Genomic DNA, 21,152 nt, shown 5'->3' on the forward strand with positions numbered 1-21,152 from the left:
ATTAACATCGGACAGCTGTAACTGTAACTGCGTTGCCGCAGTTACAGCAGGCAATCTGTTTTCCACTCTCATCTTATGAATTAGGTTTTAAAATTGAAATCCAAACTCATTTAACGATTAGAAGTAGTAAACAATACTAAATTCTATCATCCACTAACCCATCTCTTTTTTCTCTTCCTTTCACAATTCATATGTTCACCTTTAACTTTTACTTTGATATTTTTTTACTTCTTTGACCAACTTAAATTATTATTATTATTATTATTATTATTATTATTATTAGTATTACTTTACAACCAAAACACATAAAGTCAATCATATTCTGATTAGAGACAAAATGTATATTACTGAACAAAACTATAAGGGAAGGCATGCCTATAACACATATTTCAAGATTAATAACGTGTACCCCCCTTTATACTTCATCATAATTGATATATTTAACTCAAGTACCCTCCTTCAAGAAACCTTAATTTTTGCCTATTTCACACTACTAATTACATATATTATATATACAAGTTGGCAACATGTTTAATATCTAATTGACTTCTCATAAGTCATAAACTGGTTCCTTTCTCTTCAACTCATTGTCAACAATATATACACACACATAACATAAAGTTTTTCAGTTGCTACTTCATTTCTTAATTCCTAATATAACCTTTTAACATTCAAAAACTAATTTCATTTTCTTCCATTTATTGCCTTCAAATATGAAGCTTATCATCATGAATATGTCTTTCCCTCTATTATTCCATATTTTGTTTCTTGTCTTTTGTTTGATCTCTTCATTTGCTAGTGGAGCTACTTTATTAGAAAAAGAAGGTATGTACCTCATATATATCTCTCTTAGTAAATTATCACCACAATGAAACATTACTATGCCGGAGGAGGTTCACCGGTTGGTAAGGAGTTGGTTCATACGTAAGAGTGTGAGTGTGAGTTTCAAATTTTGTTATTGGTGTTAGGATCTCGTTGTGGGTAACCTGTAAGTACTATTGTCTACACTTTTTTGAGGAGGTCTTCCCCTAACCCTGGCGACCCCTTCGAGATCCGACTCACCTAAATTTTTCAATTACTTAAACAAAACATTACTGGAAAAAGTTAAATTACCGATAGGGTGGACTCAATAATTTTTAACAGTAAATGAGATTTAAAACAAAGTATCAATATATGAGGCCTTTTGTTTATAATAAAATCTAAGAAAAAACAAGGCTAAAACGATGGCTTTAGTAGCCTTGACCTTGGGGCCAACCCTAATTACCGATGAACATTAAAGACAATATAAATAAATTTGATCCCCAATTTTTGCATCTCTAACACTTAGAGACACAATTTTTTGTTTTTCAATCTCTTAATCTTTTTTGTCACTAATTTAACTTTTTTATAGTATTAAAAACAATTTTTAAATTCCAACTTAATATGGCTGCAAAATGATGATGATACATGTTGGTTTTGAATTAATATGCACAGTACAAGTTATGAAAGAGATAGCTAAGAAACTTGGGAAGAAGGATTGGGACTTCAGGATAGATCCATGCAGTGGAGAAAGTAACTGGACATCTTCTGTGCAAGTCAGTGGATTTGAAAATGCTGTAACTTGCAATTGTTCTTTTGCCAATGCTACTATCTGTCATATTGTTAGCATGTATGTCCTCTCATATCCATTTGTGTGTTTGTTAAACATCTTCTTCAGTGTGTCTCACCCAAAACACACCAAATCAAAATTTACAATAGGACTTTTATTTTGTTTCCATATAATCTTGGGTTCGATTCAGTATGAGAAATTCTTGTATGGTCATAAGAGTTTGGTCTATTAATTTGGTCACTCTCACAAAATTGAAAAAAGGTGGAAAGAGAAAAAAATTAAATAATGTGTATTTTTCAAATAATTAAATAATATGTATTTTTATGTGGGTGTGACCAAATACTTATGACCATTCAAGTATTTTTCTTCAGGTAAATGAATAATAGGCTAAATTGTATTTTTTGCCTTCTAATTTTCACAAATTTGTGATTTTAGTTCCCTAACTTTCATAATAGCACTTTTGGCTACCATGTAACATTCACAAATTTGCAATTTTGGTCCCATAACTTTGATAATAACACTTTTGACCTCTTAACTATAGTCTCTTTTGCAAAGTGCTAATTTTGACCAAGTCAACGCACCTGTGAGGAGTCAGTGACTCGCGTCAACATGTCTTACAACATATGCAATTATTAAGAGAAAAATTAATTAATTGTTTTAATACTTAATTAATGATTTTGCAGTGTTCTGAAGTCACAAAATCTTTCGGGCACACTTCCAACAGAATTTGTGAAATTGCCATACCTCCAAGAAATGTATGTTATCATTCTAAAACCTTACTACTAAATTTGTATTTTATCATTAAGTTATCATAATTTGATTCTTTATACTCACTCATTGTGGTACTACTTACAGTGATTTCACACGTAACTACCTTAATGGTACAATCCCTCCACAATGGGCTTCCATCAATCTTGTCAACATGTATTTTTCCCTCTTACCATTCTTTCATTTCTTGTAAAAATACTATTAATTTTATGTCATTTTTAGACTTTTTTTCCTCTTCCTTTTGGAAAATAATCATCTAAATAGTTTTGCATGTTTCTTAATTTTGTGACAGTTCACTATATGGAAACCGGTTAACTGGTCCAATCCCAAAAGAATTTGGAAAAATTACTACCCTGCAAAAGTTGTGAGTAATTTTTTTCTTGTCAATTTTATGATAATTTCTCATAAAACTTATAAAACTTTGAAACTTGAAATGCATAGGGATCTAGAGTTCAATCAATTATCTGGACAGCTTCCTCCAGAGCTTGGGAATCTTCACCAACTTGAAAATTTGTAAGCACCTTTGTAGAACTTGGAATTCACAATTTTTATATTCCAGCGTTGTCAAATAGCGGCTATAGCAAAAGTGGAATTTTAACCGACTGTTATCATTTTGGGTTATACAATATAGTTATGTTGTGATACGTCAAATGTGAGTTAAAGTTCCACATTGGATGTAAGAGTTGAGGTTGAGCATCATATACGTGTGAGAGGACCCATAAGTCTCAATGGCTTAAGGTTTTGAGTAAAGGTATTGTGTCCAACTCACTTGTGTGGTGCTCTTAGTCCAATGTTTTGATCCAACCCAGTGAAGTTTCTCTTCATGGCCCACCAGTGGTATTAGAGCCATGTTCGACTAAATGGGGGAGTGAGAGAGATTCCTGGTGTTGGATCACGAACGCGGATAAGTGAGAGGAAATGTGGTGTCGAACTCACTTGTGTGATTACTCTTAGCTCAATGTATTGATCCAACCCAGTAAGGCTCTCCCTCATGGCCCAATAAGTTCAAAGTGTTATTAAATAGCAGTTATAGCACAATAGAATAGCCGAATTCGAACAAATTACTATTTTCCGCTATCCAAGACTAATACATGCAATATTCTGTTTCATTTTGTTGTGTTATCTTTAACCACTGAAAATTTTATCTTCATCGTTCATTGAGAATTTTGTTGTCTACATTTTATGCCTATATGTCTTCTTTGAAGTGATTAGATAATTATTGGTGAGGAAATTGTCTCCAAATAGATTGTTATAGGTTTCTTGCTTTCAATGTTTGTGTAGGCTTCTTAACTCCAATAATTTTACTGGAAATTTACCTGCAACATTTGCTAAGCTCACAAAGTTAAAGCACATGTAAGTATTCTTCCTGTAGTTGGTTTTGTTACATTGAATTACATTAATGCATTGATGTTCTTATTTCTTACCCTATAAAAACGCAGTCGACTCGGAGATAATCAATTCATTGGAACTATACCCGATTTCATTCAAAGCTGGACAAGTCTTGAGAGGCTGTGTGAACCTTTTCTTTCTTCTTATGAAATTCTAAGTCACCATATTTTTCCTAGTTGAATTGCATATTATTTATTGGTTTATAAAAAAAGTGATTTTTGTTGCGACAGGGTGATGCATGGGAGTGGTTTGAGTGGGCCAGTTCCGCCTGGAATTTCATTTCTAAAAAACCTCACTGACTTGTACGTATGATGTATTTTCTGTGCAACGCGACACTTCTCATTGTTGGCGTGTTTGGTGTCTATCACCAGCACGACAATTAAACATGTAGTTACATGCCCGATATCTGAGTCAGTGTTTCAAAGAGTATGTTCAAGTTTCAAAATTCAACTTTCTCATTTTGAGTTTCATCATGCTGTCATGTTATGCAGGAGAATAAGTGACTTGAAAGGATCCGAATCTCTTTTTCCACAACTTCTTAACTTGACAAATCTTGAAACAATGTGAGTGAATTTCTTGCATTATTTGTATAAGGCAATGTTTGTAGTAATAGAAAAATAAAACCGAGACGTTATAGCCCTTTTGCACTTAAAATTTACATATTATCAAATTGTTTGACAGAATACTGAGGAGTTGCAATCTTATAGGAACAGTTCCTGAATATCTTGGAAATATTACCAATTTAAGAAACTTGTAAGTAATGCTATATATTGTAATTGTATCGAATAGATGGTTGGAACCATTTATAATATATGCAATAAGTATTCATATTTTGGTGAAAAGCATAAAACAAGATGCTTTTTTCATTACATTATAGGGGACTAAAAGATTTTGCTAGTTGCTTTTTTTGACGTCCTTTATATGTTTTTCAGAGACCTCAGTTTTAACAAATTAAGTGGACAGATTCCGAACACCTTGGGCAGCCTCGAGAACATAAATATACTGTAAGCAATATCCTTTGGTTTCCTATGTGATTTTATGATTTTAGGCTCCAAAACATATATTCATTTCAAGTCCATGTGCATGGTTTCCTATTGCGGTTGCGGACTGCAATTTAGAGCTATGTCCATGTGCATATACTTCATTTTTGTTCTAAAAGTTTAGACAAATAAATAAATATATACTTCTTATTGAAGTTATATTAGAGTCTCACATTGCCAAGGTTGATGTAAATATGTGTTTGGGCGCCTTGTTATTGAAGTTAACAGTATTTCCCATTTTGATGATTCATCAATCAATGATAAGTTTTATAAATTAACTTCTCTTATTGTTTTGCCTAGATATTTAACTGGAAACAATTTTAATGGACCATTGCCAAATTGGATAGCTAGACCAGACTACACGTGAGTAATCCTTCAAATGCTACGTATTCGATTTTTCATGTTTCCATACCACAAAGTATTACACATAGTTGTTTGTTCCATCTTTAGTTCTGAGTCACATTTATAAACTGACAGAGATCTATCATATAACAACCTGAGCATTGAAAATCCAGAGCAGTTGACATGTCAACAGGGAACCGTGTAAGAATCCGTGTATTTGCATACTTTATTTTTTGTTTCAGCAATTTTAACAAACTTAGATTTTTTATTTACCATGTGCTTTAGGAACTTGTTTGCATCATCTTCAAAGGGAAGTAACTTGTAAGTTTTATGTTATACTACTCTGATATCAGTCACAGTAAACAATTTTGTGTTTATAGCTTTTACATCTTATAACGTGATTATGCTGACATGTTACACGCCTTCATTATTTTCTCAGGGGAATGGTTTCATGTTTAGGGAGCATTAATTGTCCTAAAAGTAAGTTGATTTTTCTTCAATTTTCTTCAATTGAACTCAAAGGGAACGGTTTTTGTACTAACCATTTAATCATTTTCTGGTCATTCCAGCTTTGTACTCTCTTCATATAAATTGTGGTGGTAAGCTCATAACTTCTAATAAAAGCTTGACATATGACGATGATTCAAATGAAATTGGACCAGCAAGCTTTCATCGGACTGAATCGAACTGGGCTCTTAGCAACACTGGTCACTTCTTTGATAGTGGCCTTGCGGACTACTATACTTGGTCTAATAAAACTAACCTTTCCATGGAAAATGCCGAATTGTATATGGATGCACGCGTTTCTCCTCTTACTCTAACTTATTACGGATTTTGCCTGGGAAATGGAAACTACATGGTAAATCTCCATTTCGCAGAGATAATGTTCACCGATGATCAAACATATAATAGCCTTGGAAGGCGTATATTTGACATCTATATTCAGGTGCATGGTCTCACCATCTTATCTTTGTCATCAACCTGTTTAGTATTCAACAAACTTCCTTTGACCATAATGAACCATTTGTGTTTTGATTGAACTATTGCAGAGAAGGTTGGTGTTGAAGGATTTCGATATTGCAAAAGAAGCCGGTGGAGTTGGTAAGGCAATCATAAAGAAGTTCACTGCTATTGTGACTAATAATACGTTGGAGATTCGCCTTCATTGGGCTGGGAAAGGGACAACTGCTATTCCATTTGGATCAGTATATGGTCCTCTTATATCGGCTATATCGGTTGATCCTGGTCAGTATATGGTCTTCTTATGCCATCATTTTTTTTATGTTTAATTCTTATTCATTGTCTTCTAGTGTAATCGATATGAAAATTTCTTGTATCTTAATCAAACAGACTTTATACCCTCGGTGGAAAAGGGAAGTGGCATGCCTGTGTTGGATATTGTTACAATTGTAGTTGGCGGAGTACTAGTTATCTTCATGGTATTTGGTATAGCTCAGTGGAGACGACGTCGACGACAGATAGGTCCATTAGAAAAAGGTAATCACTAGAAATACTTTTACTTTAAAACACTAAAGACTTTTTATGCGCAAGATTGAGAAGTGAATTTAGAGGTGAAAGGAAGGGAATGATCAGTGATGGTTTTGGAAAATCCCTTTATACACATAATGTGGTTTTAAATTGCGGTTGCAGACACTCCATTTGTTGCAATGCGTACTGCAATCATCGTGGTGTGAATTTACTATTTACAATCTCGTACTTTTCTTAATAATTTGTGCTAGTACTATATAGTCTGTTTCAGCCCAATGCAGCATTGCAATACGGATTTTTCGGTGATTTACGTGTACAGCATAATTGCAGGCCATTGCAGACACTTCCCCTACAATATTGCAGCTGCATCATGTGATACGGTCTGCAATTTATAACCATGACACAATAAAGTAGATTTACTATTTGTCCTAGGAGTATATTAAAAAATAATACTTCAAAAGAATGCATTTCGGTGAATTATGTCCATATTCATTTGTAACTGCTAAATGTATCGATGTTGAAGTTACTAAAAAGATAGAGCTGATTTTATATATTTATTTTTACTTTAACCAACAGAGATAAATGGTTTAGATTTCCAACCTGGGTTATTTTCGTTACGGCAAATCAAAGCAGCAACTAACAACTTCGATATTGCCTTTAAGATTGGAGAAGGAGGGTTTGGTCCTGTTTTCAAGGTATTATGGACAATCTACACTTTTATTGAATATAGTTGAAAGATCGATTGCAATTCAAAAAAAAAGTTGAAAGATCGATCATTGTTGTTACTTCTTTACAAGTTCACTCAAATATATAGATATAATATAAACTCATGGAATTGCAGGGTGTTCTTTCGGATGGAACAATAGTAGCAGTTAAGCAACTTTCTTCTAAATCAAAGCAAGGGAATCGCGAGTTTATAAATGAGATTGGCCTTATTTCGGCTTTGCAACACCCTTGTCTAGTTAAGCTCTATGGTTGCTGTATGGAGGGAGATCAGTTGTTGCTGATATATGAATACATGGAAAATAATAGCCTTGCTCGTGCTTTGTTTGGTACATTTTTTTCTTTCTATGTATTCATGTTTTGTAGCTATTTCATTAATGCAATCTACAATGTATACAAAACATATATACCATATGATTATGTTGTCTAACTTTTGACTACATTTAAAAATGGAGCCAAAGACAATGGTCAAATGAAATTGGATTGGCAAACGAGGAAGAAAATTTGTGTCGGTATTGCTAGAGGTTTGGCTTACCTTCATGAAGAGTCGAGGCTAAAGATAGTTCACAGAGACATCAAGGCAACTAATGTGTTACTCGATAAAGATCTTAATCCAAAGATATCTGATTTTGGTTTGGCCAAACTTAAAGATGACGGACACACCCACATAACCACTAGAGTAGCAGGCACTTAGTGAGTTCTCATATATTAAGTCGTTTTTCTTTTTATGGAATTTGTTATATGGTTGTTATCAGTTTCTTAGTGTAATTGTATTATGCGGAAAAAAAAGAATAAAAGATAACCTCATCAAATTTAGTTTACGCCAATTATAGGATATTTTCACATAAGTTAATAAAGTTGCAATGTTGCAGCGGATATATGGCTCCAGAATATGCAATGCATGGTTATTTGACGGACAAAGCGGATGTTTATAGTTTTGGAGTTGTTGCCTTGGAAATAGTTAGTGGGAAGCACAACACCATGAACCAGCCAAAGGATGAATGCTTTTCTCTTGTTGATTGGGTAACTAACACACTCATATCCTCCTATACATTCTAACCAATCTGAGTGTTCATCAAAATACCTAGAAAGACCTTTTTTTTGTTGTGTAAAAGTTTTCATCAAATCTCCACTTCTGAAAAGCAATACCATTTACACTTACAATTATTTAATGGTACCTTCTAATTAATGTGATGTCCCTACCAACTGAGCTAAGCTCACGGGGACTGATGCAAGACTATTTTACTTGTGTGCATTAGACAAAGCCAATTTTCCAACAAGAAGATATCCAAATAAAGCATCATCAGTACTTGCTAAACTTTTTCCTCTAGTCTATCTAGGCTTACAAGATGAGTGATTCTTTATTGTATTTCCTTCAACTTTATAGATATCTTGAATCTTCAACTAATTGATTTAGGCCATGTTTGGATAAATATATAGCTCAATTAAGTATTTATCATATAAGTTGTTTTTATAAGCTATCCTAAAGGATGTATGGAAATAAGCTAAAAGAAGCTTATATACATATCATAAGTTGTGTCCGTAACCTCTCTCAAGAAGTCTACAAGTGTTTGTATCAGTAGATAAACTCAAACAAGTCGATCATAACAGACTCATAGTTTAAGTTATGGATTTATTTATTTCCTAATTAAGACGTTGTTTGTATTTTCTGTTTGTCAGGTGCATCTCTTGAAGGAAGAAGGTAACATAATGGAACTAGTTGATGAGAGGTTAGGTGAAGAATTCAAAAAAGAGGAAGCAATGATGATGATCAATGTGGCACTTTTATGCACTCATGTTTCTCCAATGAACAGACCAACAATGTCATCAGTGGTAAACATGCTTGAAGGAAAATCTGTTGTTCAAGAAGTTTATTGTGACACAAGTCAAGTTTTTGAAGGCAAGAAGTTGGAGATGATTCAACAATGTTACCAACAAAGTGAAAAAAATGATACACCTGAGATTGAGACTGAAGAAGAGAGTATCTTAATAGATTCAACTGCAGTATATATGTCTTATGCAGATCAACATTCTATTAACATGGATTCTCCCTATAGAAGTTTAAATACCTTGTAAATTGTTTTATATCTTCTAATCTTTCTTTCAACATAGGAAATGGTATTTTAGGATTGTTATTAAAAAAACAGTTAAGGAGTTTAAAACTCTCATACAGAAGTTAATATATGGAAACACTTAAAGTCTGATCATGAATTGTTCTCTCAAGGAATTGAACTCGAGTTTTCCCGAACGATTCATCCTAAGAGAAACTTATTAACCACTTGAGTTCAATGTCTTGGTTGACTTGGTTTCCTAATTTAAATGATGCTAATATTGGGAATTGGATTTCATGCTATAACTGTGCAACGCAGTTACAACTCTCGGTCGTCCAATCTATACCATTCTGACTGTGCGATCTATACCATCCGATCTCAAATCAATGACGATTAAGATTTACTACCGTGTGAAACCGTGTGATATTTAAAATGTAGCTAATGTTGTGGTTGTTGGTTCCATTTTTAGAAATTACATTTATTTCAACATGAGAAGATCTTTATGATAATCATAGGATGATATATGTTAAAGATTTTAAAAATAGCAAATATTTATTACTAAAGTTAATATTTACACTTTTGAAATATTGAATATTAGTCTAACAAGATAAAATTTCTACTTTTGATTCTTTAATATATATTTTTAAGTTGCAGCTTGTTGTCCGTTTGTGTTTCATTCATGTGTAATTATCTTATAATTATTAACGAGAAATAGTTAGTTTGAAAATAACAAGTGGCGGAAAGTTTTTTTTTTAAAAAAAGACAAACTAGTCTCTAAGAGCATTTCTAATGGTGATATCACTTTGAGTATCATACATTACTAACAAGTAGTCCCTACAATGTCATGTAATATTTATGCAACTCATACATATTTTGCTCCAATGGTGATACCACTTTTTGAGTATCATACATTGATAACAAGTGGTTCCTTCTATATTTATTCTTTATTATGTCTAAATAAAAATAAAAATTATTTAATTTAATAAATACGTAGATAAATAAATTAATAATTAAATATAATGAGAATTAGTCAAAATATATATATATATATATGGGGAGGGATCAAATTACACCGGTGTAACATTTGAGTAATGTTACACCGCTTAATAACGCTTTAACGAATACAAATTTTACAAAATTCACCGTTGGATTGAAAACTTATATCGTATAGATCATCCATGTTGAATTGTATAAAAATCTAAAATCATTTGATATGTTTCTGAGATAGATCAAGATTAACGGTATTCAATAAAAACGCATAAACCATTAATCTTCATCGGTCTCAATAACATATCAAACGATTTTAGATTTTTGTAAAATTTAACATGGATGATCTATACGATATAAACTTTCAATCCAACGGTGAATTTTCTAAAATTTGTATTCGTTAAAGCGTTATTGAGCGGTGTAACATTACTCAAATATTACACCGGTGTAATTTGATCCCTCCCCTATATATATATATATATATATATAATGAGAAATACATGACAATAATTAAAAAATGGTGAAAAATGCATAAATATAATGGGAAATATATAATAAAAAATATAGTAATTAATTTTGATTATTCTCTTGTCTGAAACGCTCACAAATGTGTTCTACGAGATCTCCTTGGAGTTGTCGATATGTTTTTCACGAATATGTGCTCTCCTTTGAAGAAACGAAATTGAATGAAAACTTATAAATGAAAGGCAACAAAGAAATAAAATCTTCCAATAGTAAAAAAAGAATAAGAAGATCTGGTCATTCAATGTTAACCGTAATATTTTGATATATATGGAAGCTAATAATAACATTAAATTGACAATACGGTACCTTATTTAAGGTACCGGTATCATCAATTTTGATACCCAATGTGTCACGTCATGGAACTCCAATGATAAAAAAAAAAAGTATCGTAGTTTATGAAACTCTCTTAGATACACTTATTGGAGATTCTCTCGATTCACAATTTCTGCAACTAAGTCTCATTTCTCTATTATTAGAGCCTCTTATATTTTCAAGTGTTAACATTGAAGTCTTTGAAAAAAACAAATTGTGGGTAGTTCAAGGTTGAGAAAATGGAGTTCAGCTTTAAAGATTGGACTATTGGAGGGAATGGTTTTCAAAGGACAAGTATTGTCCCACACATGACATATAAGGTGGAAGCAGTTACTAAATTTTCAAATTTTTTTATAAATAGAAAAAACTTATGCTATTTTAGGGAATTTTTTTTTCAAAAGATAAATACACTCTTTAAAACAGAAAAACATCAAAAGATAAGTAACACACAAATTAACGCACAAGGATAAATTTCTCACAAGGCACGTTGTGAATTCTCGATTGATGTATGTAATCAATTTATTTTCATGCAATTTACCTTTTATATTCATAGCATTTTAGGTTTGAATTCAAAACCAACACCAAGTAACCCCTAAATATAAATCAATCGTAAACTTGTTAAAGATAACATCAAGGATCACTTTGATTAACGAAAGTTCGATTCAAGAAATTTAAAATGTTTTTTTATGATTCAAAATTACTATGACACCAAGTGACATTTTCAAAAACAAAAATAACTGTACACTCCAAGTTAATTATTTCCATTGTAGGGGGAGGGTGGCCGAGGGTGCACTTGTGCATGTTAGCCAAAGCCATAAAGTTAATATTGAGCCCGAATGATCCACTTACCATGTGTTATGATCTCCACCAGACAAACCTAACGCTTTAGCTAATACACGAAAGTGCATACCATGATTTTTCTGTCTATCGATAACTGCATGCATTGCACGGTGGATATGAAAAAGTAGACCATTATCGCGGCAATAGTGAGCCAAGGTAGTATTTGCAGTGAATCCACCTGTTAAGTAGTCGTGTATGACTCATTTTTAATATATTCGCCAATATCTTGGAACTCTATGCATAGATAGGGATGATAATTTCCTCATACCAAGTGGGCACTCGCAAAAAATATCCATAATAAGCAGGGTAAAAATCTACATTTTGGGTATGGAAACATGTATGAGTAATTACCCGTAAAAATGAATGGGTATGGGTGCGGGTACCTTAGTACGCACACCCCGTCCCATACCCACATAATATTTATTTATTTATTTTATACATATTATTATATAATAATATATGTTTATCTCCTTCACAAAAAAAAAAAAAGTTTATCAATTTAAAAAAATACAACGCTATTAAACTATTACACATTTTTAATAAAATGTTTATTTATAACCTAATACAAACACAATGTGAATATGTTAACAAAGAAATGAACTTTAACATGATGTTAGTCAAATTTTTGCTTATAATTATCATGAGTCAATATTAAAATCTTTGAAAAAAAATAACTATATTAAAACGATATATTTTATAATGGATCGATTTATTTTTAGTAAAAATACGGGTAACGGTACGGGTATGGGTACTTAGGTACCCATAGGGTATGAGGACGAATACAAAAGTTGTTACCCACGCGGGTATGAGAATGAGCACAGATATTTTTTCAAACTGCGGATATGAGAATGAGTACTATAGTACCCTACTCATACCCTTCCCTATGCATAGAGAAAGATTTGGCAATACAAATTTCAGTAGTCCTTCGATTAAGGCTTTGTGTAACATGCACAACCACATTAAGTGGTGCATGGTGCACAAGTTAGCCATATCATTATAACGAATACGAATTTTACAAAATCCACCGTTGGATGGGAAGTTTATATCGTTTAGATCATCTATAAATTTTTTAAAATTCTTTTGAAAATCATTTGATATGGTATTGAGACCCATCAAGATTAACGGTATTCAATAAAAATCCATAAACCATTAATTTTGATGGATCTCAATAACATATAAAATGATTTTCAATTTTTTTTAAAAAATTTATGGATGATCTATACAATATAAACTTTCAATCCAACGGTAAATTTTATAAAATTCGTATTCGTTATATTGTTTTCAATGACTTGTGCATGGTGCACAACTTGAGAGACTTGTGCACCATAGACTTTGCCTCGATTAAGCATTCGATTCTGTTTCTTAATGATTTAGTTTATAGCGTAAAATAAATAATTATTAACTATTAATGAATAAATTTAAAGTAGATATGATAAGTAAATCATAATAAATCATGGTTATTACAGTTACAATCTTTAATTTTCATATATTTAACTTAATGACCCAGATGGCCAAATCCACTAAACATATCCGTGACTAACAACTTGGAATATAATTTTATTCTAATAAACAGGTCATATTATTTTGTCTATTTCACATTTCTATTGACTTCTCATAAGTCATAAAGTCATAAAGTGGCTAATATTTTAAGTTATCTTTCCTGTCCCGTCCCATGCAATAATTCATATCCTTCCTTGATATAACTCTTACACATTCAATAAACTTTATTATCTTCAAATATGAAGCACATCATCATAAACATGAATTTCTCTCTATTACTCCACATTTTGCTTCTTACCTTCTGTTTGATTTCTTCATTTACTAGTGGAGCTACTCTGTCACAACAAGAAGGTACATACATTCATACCTTATTTTTAATCTCTAGTTTTTGTTACTAATTCATATTTTTTAGTATAGTATGAAAAAGCTCAATTTTAATTTGCTGAGGCATTAATGTTGCAACATTATGATGATGTAAATATGTTGGTTAATTTTGATTGAATGAATATACACAGTACAAGTTATGAAAGACATAGGAAGGACACTTGGGAAGAAGGATTGGGATTTCAGCAAAGATCCATGTAGTGGAGAAAATAATTGGACATCTTCTGTGAAAGTGAAAGGGTTTGAAAATGCTGTCACTTGCAATTGTTCTTTTGCCAATGCAACTATCTGCCATATTGTTAGCATGTATGTCCCCTTATCTCTATCTCCATATTGTTAGCATGTATGTCTCACGTTGGCCTAGTGCTGTTGGTTTGGGATTTTGGAGTGTGTTCCTCTCAAGGTTTTCGGTTCAATTCCCGTTAGTATCAATTTTGGTGGGCTAGTCCATACAGAGCAAAACAAAAAACTCTAGCTTTAAATGGGTCCCTTGCAAGTGAGATGTGGGATTGGTCCTTTCGGATTAGTCGGTCATTAGCCGGATACCGAGTTTTCAAAATAAATAAATAAATAAAATTGGCTTGTAATGTTTTATTTTTTTAATGGCTTGAATGGCTAATTGTTAATATGTTAATTAGTTAGTATGTTATATGAGGAGTGTGACTCTTTATTTCAAAGTTATCTTTATTTTATGTGGAACTTGGATTTTTTCCAATGTACCATTTATGTCGAACACTATCGAATTTAATGGATCTTCAAGAGGCTCTGATACTATCTTATAATTGAGATTTAGGCCCTAACTCAATCCTACAAAATTGGTTTGTAAGATGAAAATTGCCTCTACTACCTCCTGAACTTGTTGGGTCACGAAGGGGCAACTAGGGGATCATCCACATTGGACTTAAGAACAACTCTACAAATGAGTTGGACACCACACTTTAACCCAAAACTTTAAGGTGTTAGGTTTATAACGTGTTCAACTTCAACTTTTCTAAGCGACTTAACTCACACTTGCCACAACAGAACCAATAGGCTCTGATACAATATAAACTGGTTTGTAAGACCATCTCGTTTAGTGTCTTAAATTTGCACTATTTAATCAATGACCTTGCAGTGCTCTGAAGTCACAAAATCTTTCGGGCACACTTCCAACAGAACTTGTGAAATTGCCTTACCTCCAAGAAATGTATGTTATTCTAATTCTAATTAGTAATTTCATTAATAAATTTGTCTCATTATCATAATTCAGTATTAATGTTTGATTACTCATTGCAATACTTACAGTGATCTCGCAAACAACTACCTTAATGGTACAATTCCACCACAATGGGGTTCCATGATCAATCTTGTCAACATGTACTTTCCCTAACCCTTTCTTTCATTTCTTGTTATTATTATGTTGATTAATAGCATTTAATCAGTAAATGAATATGAGAAATGTTTCAGTAACACCTCATGCGTCTGAGTAATGTAATTTTGAAATATAATCTTCTAAGTAGTTTTGCATGTTTCTTAATTTTGTTGCAGTTCACTATTAGGAAATCGATTAACAGGTCCAATCCCAAAAGAGCTTGGAAAAATCACCAACCTGCAAAAGCTGTAAGTAATTTTCCCGTGTTAATTTTATGAAAACATTTCAAGCAACTTAAATAGTTTGAAACTTGAAATTCATAGGATCTTGAAGTTCAATCAATTATCTGGAAATCTTCCTCCAGAGCTTGGGAATCTTCACCAGCTTGAAAGACTGTAAGCCCCTTCGACGAACTCGAAATTGATCACAATTTCTATATTTCAATGTTGTCAAATAGCGGCTATAACAGTGATCGTAATCCGTAATTCCAATGTTGTCAATGTTGTTTTAGGATTCTTTCCTCGAACTATTTTACTGGAAATTTACCTGCAACATATGCTAAGCTCACTAAACTGAAGCAAATGTAAGCAATCATTTATTTGTTGTATTTAATTACATTCATTGTATTCATGTTCATGTAAATAGTAATATTTTATTTACTGTTTAACCTCTAAAAATGCAGTCGACTTTGCGATAACCAATTCTCTGGTCCTATACCTGATTTCATTCAGAGCTGGACAAGTCTTGACAGGATGTATGAACCTTTTCTTTCTTCTTATGAAATTCTAAATCATCAATTTTTTCCTAGTTAATTTGGTTTGTCAAAAGAATGACTTTAAATTTCAACAGGGTGATGCAAGGGAGTGGTTTAAGTGGCCCAATTCCTTCTGGAATTTCATATCTAAAAAACCTCACTGATTTGTAAGTATAATGTATCTCTTTGTGGTTTGTTACACCGGCACTTCATATTGAATGTGTGTTCGGTGTCAGTAGTTGTTGTCGTGTCAAGGTTATAATCATGTTCATATGTATCAGTGTTTCATAGATTGTGGTTAAGGTTTCAATTTCCTCAAGTATTGAGTTTCACCATGATTGCAATATGTTATGCAGGAGAATAACTGACTTGAAAGGACCGGATTCTCCTTTTCCGCAACTAATTAACTTGACAGTAGTGGATACATTGTGAGTGAATTTCTTGGATTATTTATATAAGGCATTGTTGCACTTAATATTTACGTATCATCAAATTGTTTGACAGAGTACTGAGGAGTTGCAATCTTATAGGAATAGTTCCTGAATATTTTGGAAATATTACCACTTTAAGATCATTGTAAGTAATGTAATGCAGTTATTTTGAATTTGTTCGGGTCGGTGTTATGCTTGAAACTTTCTTGCATTATTCATATGCTTTTAAAACAAGATGCTTCATTACAATGCTTTTCTGAAACCCTTTTTATTCTCGAGTAATACTACCTATCCTGAACATAATTTCTTTTTCAGAGACCTCAGTTATAACAAATTAAGTGGACAGATACCGAACACTTTGGGCGTCCTCGAGGACATAAATTTACTGTAAGCTCTTGTTTCCAATGTGATTTTATGATTTCCGATGCGATTAATGATAAGTTTTATAAATTGACTTATCTTATTGTGTTACCTAGATACTTAACCGGAAATCTTTTTACCGGACCACTGCCAAATTGGATAGCTAGACCAGACTACACGTGAGTAATCCTTCAAATGCTACTTATTCGATTTTTCATATTTCCATACCACAAAGTGTTACATATAGTTATTTGTTTGTTTTTTTTAGTAAAAGGCGAAAGAATAGTTCACTTGTACTTATGTCATGGCTCCTAGTTGTTTGTTTGTTTGTTCCATTTTTTATTCTGAATTACATTTATATACTGACACAGAGATCTATCGTATAACAACTTGAGCATTGAAAATCCAGAGCAGCTGACATGTCAACAGGGAACAGTGTAAGAATCACAGGTTTTATATTTGTGTACTTTTTTTATTTTTTATATCAACAATTTTAAGAAACTATCTGAGATTTGAATGTTTACAATGTGCTTTAGGAATTTATTTTCATCATCTTCAAAGAGAAGTAACTTGTAAGTTTTATTTTCTACTACTTATCAGTCATAATTAATTATTCTATGTATATAGCTTATACAGATTATATGATGATATTGCGCTGACATGTTACACAACTTCATTATTTTCTCAGGGGAATGGTTTCATGTTTGGGGAACAATGGCTGTCCTAAACGTAAGTTGATCTGTCATGGATTACCTTTATATTGTTCATTTCAATTTATTTATATATTATTCCTATTATTGATAGATTTTTCTAATGTGATATCTTATTGTACTTATTTCATCGGGTGGTCATTCCAGATTCATACTCTCTCCATATCAATTGTGGTGGGAAGTCCGTAACTTCTAATAAAAGCTTGACATATGACGATGATTCATATGAAGTTGGACCAGCAAGCTTTCACCTGAGTGGTTCGAACTGGGCTCTTAGCAACACTGGTCACTTCTTTGATACTGGCCTTAAGGTGGACTACTATACCTGGTCTAATAAAACTAATCTTGCCATGGAAAATGCCGAACTGTATACGGATGCACGTGTTTCTCCTCTTTCTTTAACATATTATGGATTTTGCCTGGGAAATGGAAACTACACAGTAAATCTCCATTTTGCGGAGATAATGTTTACAGGTGATCAAACATATACCAGCCTTGGAAGGCGTATATTTGACATCTATATTCAGGGAAGGTTGGTGCTGAAGGATTTCAATATTGCAAAAGAAGCCGGTGGAGTTGGTAAGGCAATCATAAAGAAGTTCACTGCTATTGTGACCAATAATAACTTGGAGATTCGCCTTCATTGGGCTGGGAAAGGGACAACTGGTCTCCCTTTTGATTCAGTATATGGTCCTCTTATATCGGCTATATCAGTTGATCCTGGTCAGTAATAGTTTTTCTTCTTACGCCATCATTTTTTCCTACGTTTACTTATTTTTTACAGTCATTCTCATCCTCTAATGTAATCTATATGTAAATATCATATATCATAATCATGCAGACTTTACACCCCCAGTGGAAAAAAAAGGAAGTAGCATACCTGTAGGGAGTATTGTGGCAATAGTAGTTGCTGGAGCACTAGTTTTCTTAATTGTATTTGGCATAGCTTGGTGGAGAATATGTCGACGTAAAATAGGTCCATTAGAAAGAGGTAAGGATTAAGAAGATACTTCAAATCTCTAACACTCGCGAAAGGAAATGCTAGTTATATCTTATTTCATGTTATAGAACCTGAGACTAGTTATATCTTGATATCTTTGATATTTAGTGTAAGATATCTTTGATCTATCTTTTACGTCAATTAACAGAGCTGAAGAGTTTAGACCTTCAAACGGGTTTATTTAGCTTGAGACAAATTAAAGAAGCAACAAACAACTTTGATATTTCCAATAAGATTGGGGAAGGAGGATTTGGTCCTGTGTACAAGGTATTTTGCATGTATTTTACAATTCTCTTGTTTTACAATTCTTATATTATAATTTTACATGTATTTTTCGACTTCTACCAAAATAACATTCCTCAAAATGGTAGGGATGTTTGTCCAATGGGACATTGATAGCAGTCAAACAACTTTCTTCTAAATCAAAGCAAGGGAATCGCGAGTTTTTAAATGAGATAGGCATGATTTCGGCTTTGCAACACCCATATCTTGTTAAACTCTATGGTTGTTGTGTTGAGGGAGATCAGTTGTTGCTCATATATGAATACTTGGCAAACAATAGTCTTGCTCGTGCTTTATTTGGTAATTTTTCATATATTGTCTATTTCGGTTGCTATTTATGTTTTAGTCCACATTTTCTAACTTAGCACATTACTATGCGGTATCGTGTTTTTATTTTTATTACATTCACAAATAAAGGTCCAGAGGAACACCAAATAAGATTAGATTGGTCGAGAAGGAAGAAGATATGTGTTGGTATTGCTAGAGGTTTGGCATTTCTTCATGAAGAATCAAGACTGAAGGTTGTTCATCGGGACATCAAGGCAACTAATGTGTTACTTGATACGGATCTTGACCCAAAGATATCTGATTTTGGTTTGGCCAAGCTGGATGAGGAGGACAATACTCACATTAGTACTAGAATTGCTGGGACCTAGTGAGTAACTGTAATTCTTGACTTCCCCTGAATACTTTTATCAAGTCAATACTCACATTGTATACTTTTATCAAGTCATTTCAATGATATGTTCTAATTATGTAGCGGATATATGGCTCCCGAATATGCAATGCATGGTTATTTGACGGACAAAGCAGATGTTTATAGTTTTGGAATTGTTGCCTTGGAAATTGTTAGTGGAAGGAGCAACACCCTTTATCGGACAAAAGAAGAAGCATACTATCTTCTTGATTGGGTAACTCTCTGATGTATAGTTCATTGTTCATCTAATAATTCAACTCTAAACGAGAACAACTTGTGTCTTACATATATACCCTTTCCTCGTTCTGACAACAAGTAGACAACAACTTATCAAAAATATTAACAGAAGTATTCTTTGTTCAACAGGCACATATGTTGAAAGAGAGAGGTGACCTAATGGAGCTAGTTGATAGCAGATTAGGTTCAGATTTCAACAAAAAGGAAGCTCTGGTGGTGATCAATGCGGCTCTCCTATGCACCAATGTCACTTCGAACCTTAGGCCTTCTATGTCGTCAGTAGTAAGTATGCTTGAAGGAAACACTGTGGTTCCAGAATTTGTGCCAGAGTCAAGTGAAGTAATGGATGAAAAGAAGATGGAAGTAATGAGGCAATATTACTATCAGAAGGAAGAAAATATGACAAGCAAGTCACAAACACAGAGTCGGCGTTTATTGAATGGTGAACCATGGACTGCTGCATCTTCATCAGCTGACCTTTATTCTATCCACCTTGATTCTTCCTATTTGGAGGAAAGAAATTAAGATTGTTTGTTAATAAATAATTTCACTGCCAACTTAATGTCCTGCCATTGTGTCTTGTGATGAAACTGTGATTTATATTTATAAATCTCTTTAGCATTTTTTACATATATTAAGACGTTACAAATATATTTTTGAATCATTTTGAAGTAAGAAGTGCTTTCCTAATGCATTGCATCTTCTACTTATTTAATTAATATTTCTATATATATAACATTTTTCAATTTTTACATACCTTATTATATAACTTGAAATTTGAACTTAATATTTCATATACAAATTTATAATTTTAAGGGTAGAAGTTCAAATTTCACCATCTGAAGTGAAATTACAATTTCTGACCGAAGGATCATTTTCCATTTATCGATTGGAAGTGTTTGAAGTGAATTGGAACACTCTAAGTAATGAGAAAACTTTTGACTCTGAATTTGAAAAACAACTCTTGCTCTTTGTATAATACTAAGCTTGTTTTGTAGGTATAGCACTGGCTAGAACCTTACTGCATATTGCTGCTTATTTAGAAATGCACACTGTCCTAGTGGCAATAACCGACCACACATTAGAATGGCATAAAAATTTAAGAAAATTTGTAGAGTAATAATGGGTTTAAAATTCGACTTGTTATTGTTTCAAAAAAAAAAAAATCGACTTGTTATTGATTTTAAACTCTATAATATGATAATATAATCCATGCATTACGGCACCGTGTGACCACTTGTTTATATAAATCAAAAATTAAGTGTGATTGACATATTATATGATCATTTATCATGTTTTTTCAATTTTTTATAAATATCAAATATGTATATCAAAATATAAACTTAGGCCTCCGAAACCTAACTCACAAACAAAGCCTAAAAGATTAATCTTC

At 32.7% G+C, this 21,152-nt stretch overlaps 3 protein-coding genes across 4 annotated transcripts in view; all 3 read left to right on the top strand.

The window, feature by feature from the left end:
* Nucleotides 1–21,152, top strand: part of LOC123894914 (probable leucine-rich repeat receptor-like serine/threonine-protein kinase At3g14840) — a 103,913-nt gene that overhangs the window by 63,609 nt on the left and 19,152 nt on the right. The gene's annotated exons all lie outside the window — the stretch shown is intronic.
* On the top strand, nt 562–9,590 carry LOC123894922 (probable leucine-rich repeat receptor-like serine/threonine-protein kinase At3g14840). Its single transcript, XM_045945053.1, has 24 exons — nt 562–825; nt 1,474–1,648; nt 2,272–2,343; nt 2,444–2,512; nt 2,649–2,720; nt 2,798–2,869; nt 3,638–3,709; nt 3,796–3,867; nt 3,976–4,047; nt 4,237–4,308; nt 4,427–4,498; nt 4,678–4,749; nt 5,086–5,148; nt 5,263–5,328; nt 5,413–5,448; nt 5,567–5,607; nt 5,697–6,073; nt 6,177–6,372; nt 6,478–6,624; nt 7,192–7,310; nt 7,457–7,667; nt 7,794–8,031; nt 8,211–8,361; nt 9,019–9,590. Exons 1-24 carry the CDS (start codon nt 714–716, stop codon nt 9,412–9,414), a joined length of 3,045 nt encoding a protein of 1,014 aa, XP_045801009.1. The 5' UTR covers nt 562–713; the 3' UTR covers nt 9,415–9,590.
* LOC123894918 (probable leucine-rich repeat receptor-like serine/threonine-protein kinase At3g14840) lies at nt 13,677–20,423 on the top strand. The gene is made up of 23 exons (XM_045945049.1): nt 13,677–13,904; nt 14,069–14,243; nt 15,052–15,123; nt 15,222–15,293; nt 15,465–15,536; nt 15,612–15,683; nt 15,800–15,871; nt 15,971–16,042; nt 16,138–16,209; nt 16,399–16,470; nt 16,547–16,618; nt 16,789–16,860; nt 16,950–17,012; nt 17,205–17,270; nt 17,370–17,405; nt 17,522–17,562; nt 17,691–18,266; nt 18,385–18,534; nt 18,692–18,810; nt 18,915–19,125; nt 19,243–19,480; nt 19,586–19,736; nt 19,889–20,423. Exons 1-23 carry the CDS (start codon nt 13,793–13,795, stop codon nt 20,282–20,284), a joined length of 3,054 nt encoding a protein of 1,017 aa, XP_045801005.1. The 5' UTR covers nt 13,677–13,792; the 3' UTR covers nt 20,285–20,423.

This window comes from Trifolium pratense, linkage group LG7, assembly GCF_020283565.1.
Source record: "Trifolium pratense cultivar HEN17-A07 linkage group LG7, ARS_RC_1.1, whole genome shotgun sequence".
Classification (NCBI taxonomy): Eukaryota; Viridiplantae; Streptophyta; class Magnoliopsida; order Fabales; family Fabaceae; genus Trifolium; species Trifolium pratense.

Excerpts from the sequence above, each read along its gene's own strand:
- LOC123894922 (XM_045945053.1), top strand. The coding sequence starts at position 714 with ATGAAGCTTATCATCATGAATATGTCTTTCCCTCTATTATTCCATATT. Across the intron at positions 3,868-3,975 it reads TGGACAAGTCTTGAGAGGCT|GGTGATGCATGGGAGTGGTT; the intron begins GTGTGAACCTTT and ends TTGTTGCGACAG. Across the intron at positions 5,149-5,262 it reads ATAGCTAGACCAGACTACAC|AGATCTATCATATAACAACC; the intron begins GTGAGTAATCCT and ends ATAAACTGACAG.
- LOC123894918 (XM_045945049.1), top strand. The coding sequence starts at position 13,793 with ATGAAGCACATCATCATAAACATGAATTTCTCTCTATTACTCCACATT. Across the intron at positions 16,043-16,137 it reads TGGACAAGTCTTGACAGGAT|GGTGATGCAAGGGAGTGGTT; the intron begins GTATGAACCTTT and ends AAATTTCAACAG. Across the intron at positions 16,861-16,949 it reads CTCGAGGACATAAATTTACT|ATACTTAACCGGAAATCTTT; the intron begins GTAAGCTCTTGT and ends TGTGTTACCTAG.